The sequence below is a fragment of the Rhincodon typus genome, chromosome 11, assembly GCF_021869965.1.
Source record: "Rhincodon typus isolate 14 chromosome 11, sRhiTyp1.1, whole genome shotgun sequence".
In the NCBI taxonomy this organism is placed as follows: domain Eukaryota; kingdom Metazoa; phylum Chordata; class Chondrichthyes; order Orectolobiformes; family Rhincodontidae; genus Rhincodon; species Rhincodon typus.
In genome coordinates, this window is record NC_063342.1 from 15,999,586 (window position 1) to 16,009,382 (window position 9,797).

At 39.9% G+C, this 9,797-nt stretch overlaps 1 protein-coding gene across 1 annotated transcript in view; it reads left to right on the forward strand.

Annotated features, from left to right (window-relative positions):
* The window catches only part of LOC109934963 (E3 ubiquitin-protein ligase TTC3), an 88,237-nt gene that overhangs the window by 25,002 nt on the left and 53,438 nt on the right, over window positions 1-9,797 (forward strand). Inside the window, exons 8-10 of the mRNA XM_048602915.1 lie at window positions 2,953-3,023; window positions 5,775-5,869; window positions 7,153-7,215. Coding sequence (XP_048458872.1) covers window positions 2,953-3,023; window positions 5,775-5,869; window positions 7,153-7,215 — 229 coding nt within the window. The remainder of the gene's footprint in view (window positions 1-2,952; window positions 3,024-5,774; window positions 5,870-7,152; window positions 7,216-9,797) is intronic.

Genomic DNA, 9,797 nt, shown 5'->3' on the forward strand with positions numbered 1-9,797 from the left:
GTAAAACACAAAAGGAGATATTTTTCTTTCTTCATTCATGTGATATGGGTGTTGCTGGCTAGGCAGCATTTATTGCCCATCCCTAATTGCCCAGAGGGAAGTTAAAAGCGAACCACATTGCTGTGGGTGTGGAGTCACATGTATGTCATACCAGGTAAGGATGGCCATTTCCTTCCCTAAAGGACACTAGTGAACCAGATGGTTCTTCCCAACAATCGGCAATGGATACACAGTCATCTTTAGATTCTTAATTCCAGATATTTATTGAATTCAAGTTCCACCATCTGCCATGGCGGGATTTGAACCCAGGTCCCCAGAGCGTTACCTGGGTCTGTGGATTAACACTCCAGCGATAATACCACTAGGCCATTGCCTCCTCTTAAAGATACCCAAGTTGAAAGCCTATGTGCCAGTTGATGCGATGGCGATTGCTTTGTGGTATTGTGACTGGGCAAGAAATGCAGGGACCCAGGAAATGTAAAGGGGACCTGGGTTTGAATCCACCTGTGGCAGATGGTTGTGTTTGAAATTGGTAAAAATCTGGAATTAAAAGCCTAATGATGATGATTGTCATAAAAACCTAATATCTTGCCTTGAGTGACACCAACCTGAAGTCTGGGCAGTTGCCCTCTGAAATGGTGTTCTGTGAACAGCTAGAAAGATAAATAAGGAATAAAACTAGATGGACCACCTGGCATCAACTAAGGCAATGGAAGTTGAAATGGCAAATACAGCCTTTGTTGACCCTACAAAGTTTTCCATACTAACATCTGGGGCCAGTACCAAAATTGGGATAACTCTGACAACAAGCCGACATAGTCATACCAATGGAATCAAACCTTACAACATCTGGATATGTTCTGTCCCACCAGCAGATTGGACCCAACAGAGATAGATGCACAGTGGTGTATGTTCAGTCGGAAGCTGCTGAAGGGGTCTTCAACATTGACTATGGAAGTTACAAAATCTCATGGCATCAGGTCAAATATGGAATAGGAAGCCTTCCGATTTAACCCCCTGCATGTCATAATTTTCACAGCTTTCTGGCTTACACAGAACAAATGGATACCAGAAAAATGTGCTTCATCACACCTAACCACTAATATGTTGCTATGTTTCAAGTCATCTGCTATAATAATGCTTCCTTCATCTTGATTATGATAGTAAAAATTGGAAGATTAACAGGATTAGATATTCCAGACCTCTGCAAGGTGTGTTTTTTGGCTGGAGAGGGGAAGAGGAGGTGTAAAATAGCACAGCTTACAAGCTTCCACTCACCCAAGCTATTCCCTGTAATATGGATGATGGTTGGATGCCAAAATCTTCTCTTTAACTATTTCATCAAAAGAATTAAATCAAGTAGTCAGACATAATTTGCCTTTTATAAATCTGAACTGGCTTTCCTTGTTTAACTCATGCTTTTCCAATTGTAATGTTATTTTGTCACTGATCAAGCTCCTGATAAATTGCTCATCAGTACTATTGCACTGACTGATCTGGAGCTTCCTGGTTCATTCTTTCCCATTTCTTGAATTGTTATGTTGAGAAACATTAGCAAACCTATAGTCGCTGGCTGTGCACATGCATAAAAACCATAAGACCATAAAATGTAGGAGTAGAATTAGCCCATTTGTCCCATCGAATCAGCTCCACCATTCGATCATGGCTGATGTTTCTCAACCCCATTCTTCTGCTTTCTCTCCATAACCCCTGACCCCTTACTAATTAAGAACCTGGTGAGCAATGAAACATGTATTCCATCCAGACCAGATGAATCACCAACTTTCACTATTGCTCGTCTTTTGATACCTTTTTTCTTACAGTACTGCCTTGTTCATTATCTTCCCTTGTTTCTTTAACTGTAACACTCGGATCATCCAGTCCCTTTGGCAGGGATGCGGTGTCATAATTTAGTGCTTCAGCTGTGTCCTTTGCTGATATGTGAAGGTTTCCTTTGCATCACTAATAGACCAACTCTTTCCCCAGCTAACCTTTGCACTTGATACATCTGCTTTCTGCTCTCGCTCTGACTGCAACTTGCACCTTCAATGACCCCCTGGTTTTCTGGAATTTTTCTGTTGACTTCTCCATTTATCTTCATGCGCACTCTATGCCCTCAATGGCTAGCTGCTGGTTCTCATGCCTTTATTTGTTGACCTCTCACACTGTTTATTCTCTAGCTGTCTCTCTTCTCTCCATTCTAATTTTAGTTTGGATATGTTCACATGTCTTTTGTGATATGCATCATTGTATGACTTTGCAACATAATACACATCAGCTATATAACAGCTAGTCATTACTTTTCAGTACTATTCCAAAGCAGCTTCACTCATAAATGTATCTTCTAGCCCCAGCCCATCAAATGAGGTAACTACCTGACCTCTGTTGCGTATCTGCTCCAGCTAAAATTAGGAACTTACTATAAGTATTGAGGAGCATTTCTCCTCTAGTGTTTGTCTGTGAAAGCAACCTGTGACTTACTTTGAAACCTGCCTTAATTTAAAGTTTGAGTTCCTTTATTTGTCTCCAATTTTCTATGCCCTTTCTCATCCTTTTCTTGAAAGTTTCAATTCTTGCGAGGGCATTGTCCCATATGTGTCAAGCCTGCCCTCATATCTTGCCTTCGTGGCCACTTAAATGTGAGCCTATGCAGCAGGTATTTCATGTTGGAGGGACTGTAGCTGAGTGCAGACCCACGTGTGTAAAATTGTTTTAATAGAGGGAAAATGAGTAGTGGATGAGAGAGCTTTTTCAGGGACATTGCGGCAAGATGTCCCTACTGTCCAATCTGCAAAATGAACCAACTCAACATTGATTCCAAAGCAAGCTTGGGATCTTAAGGTCTACAGATCTCAGCTATTTGTTTGTGTCACTAATTGGACTGACAGAAATCAAACTTTGTGCAAATTGTGAATGAACTATGTTTATTTTCAACTCCTTTTTTTCTTGCAGATGCATATTTTGTGAAGATGATCTTAGGTGGTGAAAATATTCTTAATTTAGTGCCAAAAGAAGACGATCAGGTATGTAGAAAGAGAGAAAAGAATTCTGCAGGATTTTGTGCTGCTGCAAGTTGAACTAAAGAATTTTCAGCTGAAGTATATTTGAATGTTTCCTTCCAGTATTGATGTTACCTCACTTCTCTTGACAATTGCTATGAAGCCTAATATTCATTTTCATCAAAATTCTTAACATTGGGATTGGGTCATTTCTTTCTCATTACATAGAAAAAAGACTACTGTTCAAACTGCTTAAAGTAATAAATATTTTTAATTGTAGATTAAAGGGCAGGAATAGATTTTTGTCAGCCAAAATTTTTAAAGGTTTATGAACAAAATTATTAAGAGATATGGGGCAATGGTATAAGTATAGAATTAAGTTACTACTAAAGTATAATCTTGTTGAGTGATAGAACACACTGGAAGGGGAAAATGGCTTACTGCAGTTCTGAAATAATGATTTATGGGCGGTTACAAAGCAATGTAAATCTCTTACGAAGAGATTTAGATAATGTATAGAATTTTAGCCCTCCTTTCAAGTTCTCATATAGCTACTAAGTGTTATAAAGTGCTGTTTGTCAGACAGATTATTTTATCTACTATCCCATTAAACGCTTTGAAGAAGAGTAGTGAGTAGTGGAGTTATCTTGGTGTGAGAAGGCTTTCATAAGTTCCACATAAGAGATTAGTATGGGATTGGAGGTTGTGTACTGAAATGGATTGAGAGCTGGTTGGCAGACAGGAATAGGAATAAACAGGCCTTTTTCCAAATAGCAGGCAGTGACTAGTAGGATACCATAGGGATCAGTGCTATTTACAATATTTGTTAACAGTTTAGATGAGGAAACTGTACATTGCAGATGAGAAAAGCTGGTTGCAAAGCTATTCTGTTAGGAAGATGTATAGAAGCTTCTGTTCAGTGTAGACAATTAAGTAAGTTGGCAAATGCATAGCAAATGCAGTAGAATCGGAATAAATGTGAGGTTATCCACTTTGGTAGCAAAAACAGGCAGGTAGGTTATTTTCTGAATGGAGGTAGATTGAGAAAGGTTGAGCTGCAACAAGACCTCAGTATCCTTGTACAGGTGGTTCTCCAAAACGTGATTGATAAATAGTGGTTTAGATAATGCAAACTTTCTGCTGTACAGGTATAGCGATTTTCTGTAATAATTTCCCTATAACGTGATTTTATATAGCGCAAGGTCACACAAGAACGCAACTATAATGTTATAGGAGAACTACCTGTACATCAGTCACTAAAGTAAGCAATGAAGAAGATAAATGATTTGTTGATCTTCATAGCAAAAGGATTCGAGTAAAGGAGCAGGGATGTCTTGTTGCAACTGTACGCTGCATTATAGGATGACATCTGGAGCGTGGTGTGTAGTTATGGTCTCTTTATCTGAGGAAGGATGTTCTGGCTATTAAGTAAGTGCAAAGGTTTACCAAACTCATTCCTGGTCTGTCAGGATTGACGTACGGGGAGAAACTGGATTAGTTAGGACTATATTCACAGGAGTCTGGAAGAATGAAGGGGGATCTCGTAGAAACTTGTACAATTCTAACAGGATTATACAGAGTAGATACAGAAAGGATGTTCCTGATGACCGGGGAGTCGGAACCGGGGTCACAGTCTAAAGGGTAAATCTGAAGAGAAAAAGGTTTTATGGACGGAGGTAAGGTGAAATTTCTTCATTCAGACCGTGATGAGCCTGTGAAATTCTCTGCCACAGAAAACCAAAACATTGGAAACTTTCAAAAATGATCTTGGGGCTAAAGGGATCAAAGGATATGGGGAGAAAGTGGGAACAGGGCTACAGAATTAGATGGTCAGCCATGATCATATAGAATACAGGAGCAGGCCGGAATGGCTGAATGGTCTAATCCTGCTCCTGCATTCTATATTTTTATCTTCTACCCAAAATATACCCCTCAATCAATGTCGCAAATGCAATTATCGAGTCATTATTTCATTGATTTTATGAGAGTTTTCTACATGCAAATTGGCTGCCACATTTCTTATATTACTGCAGCAACTTCACTTCAGAAGATCTTAATTGGTTGTAAAGTGCTTGGGAAGTTTGAAAATACTATATAAATGTAACATTTTTATTCTTCCAAAATGGAGAGCTGTATGTAGACTTTGGCGTCATGTTCAAGTAGATTAAGAAGCAGACAAAGCTCAAAGTCTATGAAAGGAACAAAAACAAAGTTGCTGGAAAAGCTCAGCAGGTCTGGCAGCATCTGTGAAGGAGAAAACAGGGTTAACGTTTTGCGTCTGGTGACCCTTCCTCAGAACTGCAAGAGTTTATGAACATCATTTCAAATCCCTTTTCTGCAACTTGTGTTGATAAATTTCTTGAAATGCATCCTGTTTTATATGTAATCCCAGATAAAATATATTGGGGTAAACTTAAAATGGCTTTTATAAGAAAAAGAAAAAAACAAAATACCCTGATTATTTAATAAGCTACATAGACTACTATCCATTTTCAACATTTATCAAACTTATTTTCCTGGAAAAGTGGGCAGGAACTCATTAAAAACTTTGCGGAGATGCAATTCTAGATTTCCCATAGTTTGTACTTCTATAGCTGCTGGTAATACATTAAACATTGCATTTCTGTTGCTACCTTCAAGTAAATCAGAGGCATTAGATCAGTGGTTTATGCAAGTAAGAGATATGCCTGCGATTTTGTAGGAATCTATGTTATATTTGCATAAAAACAGTCGGTAACATATTTTAGAATCTCAATTCTCTTTTTATCATTTCAGAAGAGTGAAGAATATAGAAAAAGAGGCAATGAAGAATTTAAAAATGAAAACTATGAAGCTGCAGTAAGCTGGTACTCCAAGGCAATTGATTTAAGGTACTTGAATGAGAATATGGAACATTGTGTGTTCAGTTGTACAGATTGATATTTGTATTGTAGGATGCTTTGTAGGCAGTTTTGTTCTAAGTGATTGAACAAGAGCCTTTTTATTGTTAATTAGCAACTGGGAAGATCTTAAGCTTTACAATTATGAAGATGTAAAGGTTCAACCACTCAGTTATAAGAACACAGAGCACAAGTTCATCTAAATTCTGTTTTGAGCTATCAGTGTTTTAATTTGTTGCAGTGGCTGATGCATGCATCATGCAGAGGATTGATTACCATTTGATCTCCTCTTTCATATATTTTTTTTAAATTGCTAAAGCTAATCAGCATGCAACGCCTAAGGTAGTAAAGTAGTCCACCTCCAAATGCAGCAAGACTGAGACAACATCCAACCTTGGGTTGATAACAGGCAAGTATTACTTGTGCTACAGAAATGCCAGGCAATAATCATCTCCAACAAGAGAGAATCTGACTGTTGTCCCTTGACATTCAATGGTACTATCATTATTAAATCCCCCACTGCCAACATCCTGAGGGTTACCATCGACCAGAAACTGAACTGGGCTTGTTGTACAAATACTGTGGCCACAAGAACAGGTCAGAGGGTAGGAATTCTACAGAAAGCAACTCATTTCTTCTCTCCATAGTGCCAGTTCACCCTTTACAAGGGTGAATCATGAGTGTGATACAATGCTCTCCTCTTCACTGGATGAATGCAGCTCTAATAACACTCCAGAATCTCCAAACCATGACAAATTGGTCATCCTTCACCTTCAACGTTCACTTCCTTCACCACTGATGCACAGTAGCTGATGTACTGCAGTAACTCAACAAAGCTCCTCCATCAGCTCCATTCAAATCTGTGACGCCAACTGGTTAGACAGACATGGGTAGAAGATGCATGGATTCCCAACCACCTGTAATTTTCCATCCAAGCTACGGATCATACTGCCTCAGAAATATATGGTCATGCCATCAATATTCTGGAACTCCCTCACTAGCTGTACATTAATTTTACTAAGTATACACCTCAAGGACTGCAGCAGTTTAAGAGGGCATCTTGCTACTTACTTCTCGAGGGCAATTGGGGATGGGCAATAAACACTCATTTATGATGCCCACATCTCATGAATGAATCAAAAACTGCTTTCAGCAGATTGTCACATAATTTCTTGTCTCACGGGAGTTGAGTGCTTCCAAGATATCAGAAAATAAATTTGCAGCCCATGGTAAGTTGTCGATTATTGATTACATTAATTTTTAATCTTTTTCAGGCCTGACAATCATATTCTATATGGAAACCGAGCTCTCTGCTTTTCACGAATTGAAAATTACGGGTAAGTTTGCAAAGTTATCGTATACTTACAACTAGCTAAGTATTCTGGTGCTAAGTGATGTGTGCTTTGTTGAAACACAAACATTCAGAAATGTTATTTAACCCTCATTATTTCTTTTTGTTGGATTCAGGAAACAAAATCTCACTTTACAGCTTCACTGAAAGTTCAAAAGACACACTGAAAAGAAGTGAGAATAAAATTGCAGGAATTCTGGCACTTAATGGAATTTTATATTCATTCGTAGGATGTCAGCACTGCTGGCTATGCCAGCATTTATTGCTTATTCCTATTTACGTGGGAGGGAATTTAAGAGTCAACCCCATTGCTACAGTTCACAGGTTGCATATAGGCCAGACCAGGCAAATTTCTTTCCCTAAAGAGTATTAGTGAACCAGATATTGAATCAAATTTCATCATCTGCTGTTGTGGAGTATGAATCCATGTCCCTGAAATATTTTGAGATAGCAAGAACTGCAGATGCCGGAGTCAGGGGCAACACAGTGTGGAGCTGGAGGAACACAGCAGGCCGGGCAGCATCAGAGGAACAGGAAAGTAGACCCGGTCGGGACCCGAAATGTCAACTTCTCTAGAATATGTGACTGAGTATTTTGATTATTAGCCTGGTGACATTACCATTAAGCTATCCCTCCCCAGTGGGGAGTGTTGTTCTACTTTGTCTTAAAGACAGGTGTGCATTTATGTAACATCTTGCACAGTCCCTGGAAGTCACAAAATGCTTTGCAGCTTATAAAATACTTTTGAAATATAGTCATTGAGTCATAGAGATGGAAACAGACCCTTTGGTCCAATTCGTCCATGCAGATCAGGTATTCTAAATTAATCTAGTCCCATTTGCCTGCCTTTCCCATTCATGTACCTGTCGAAATGTCTTTTAAATGTTGTAATTGTGCCAGCCTCCACGACCCCCTCAGGCAGCTTATTCCATACACACACCACCTTCTGCAGGAAAAAGTTGCCCCTTAGGTCCCTTTTAAATCTTACCCCATTCACTTTAAATCTATGCTGTCTAGGTTTGGACTCCCTTACTCTGGGGAGAAGACTTTCATCATTCAGCCTATCCCTGCCCCTCATGATTTTATAAAACCCCTCCGCTTCCTATGCTCAAAGGAAAAAATGTTGCAGCCTTTCCTTTTTAACTCAAGCCCTCCAGCCTTGGTAACATCCTTGTAAATCTTTTTTATGCCTATTTTAATAACATCCTTCCTGTAGTAGGGAGACCAGAATTGGTCTCCAAATGTGGCCTCACCAATGGCTCGTACAGCCGCAACATGACGTCCCAACTCCTGTGCTCGGTGCTTTTATCAATGAAGCCAAGTGTGCCAAATGGCCTAATGGTATTATCGCTGGACTGTTAATCCAGAGAACCAGATAACCCTCTGGGGACCCAGTTCAAATCCTGCCACGGCAGATAGTGGAATTAAGGGTCTAAAGATGACCATGAATCTATTGTCGATTGGCGGGAAAAACCCATCTGGTTCACTAATGTCCTTTAGGGAAGGAAACTGCCATCCTTACCTGGTCTGGCCTGTATGTGACTCCAGACCCACAGCAATGTGGTTGACTCTCAACTGCCCTCTGGGCAATTAGGGATGGGCAATAAATGCTGAATAAAGAAAAAAAATGCCGCCTTAACCACCTTGTCAACCTGTAATGCCACTTTCAAGGAGCTATGTACTGTTATCTGTTCGACAGCACTCCCCAGGGCCCTACCATTAACTGGGCAAGACCTGCCCTGGTTTGTCTTATCAAAATGCAACACCTCACGTTTATCTAATTAAACTCCATCTACTACTCCTCAGCCCACTGGTCCAGTTGATCAATGTCCCGTTGTCCTTTTAGATAACCTTCACTGTCCACTATACCATCAATTTTGGTGTCATCCACAAACTTGCTAACCATGCCTTCTGTATTCTCACCCAAATTGTTTATATGAATGATGAACAACAGTGGACCCAGCACCGGCACACCACTGGTCACAAGCCTCCAGTCTGAGCAATGACCCTCCACTACCATCCTCTGTCTCCTACCTTCAAGCCAATTTTGTATCCTGTTGGGAACTCTCCCTGGATCCCATCTGATCTAACCTTACTAACCAGTATACCATGTGGAACCTTGTCAAAGGCCTTGCCAGAATCCATGGAGGCAATGTCTACCGCTCTACCTTCATCTATTTTCTTGGTCACCTCTTCAAAAAAACTCAAGTTTGTGAGACACGATTTCCTACGCACAAAGCCACACTGACTCATTATTGTCATGTCGGAAACACAGCAGTAGAATATCATTTTGAAAATCCAGCTCTAAGCTTTCTTTAACTTAAATGAATTTTACAAATTTCTTGGAAAATTCTCTCATTTCATGTTCTGGAATCTTACTGGTTGAAAGCAGACTTGTTGAAGCTTATTCACCTGATGGGTTAGCGACTTTATCCAGCTGCTAGTTCATAGATCATAGAATCCCTACAGTGTGGAAACAGGCCCTTCAACCCAACAAATCCACACTGACTCTCAGAGCATCCCACCCAGACCCATCCCTCTAATCTACACATCCCTGGACACTATGGG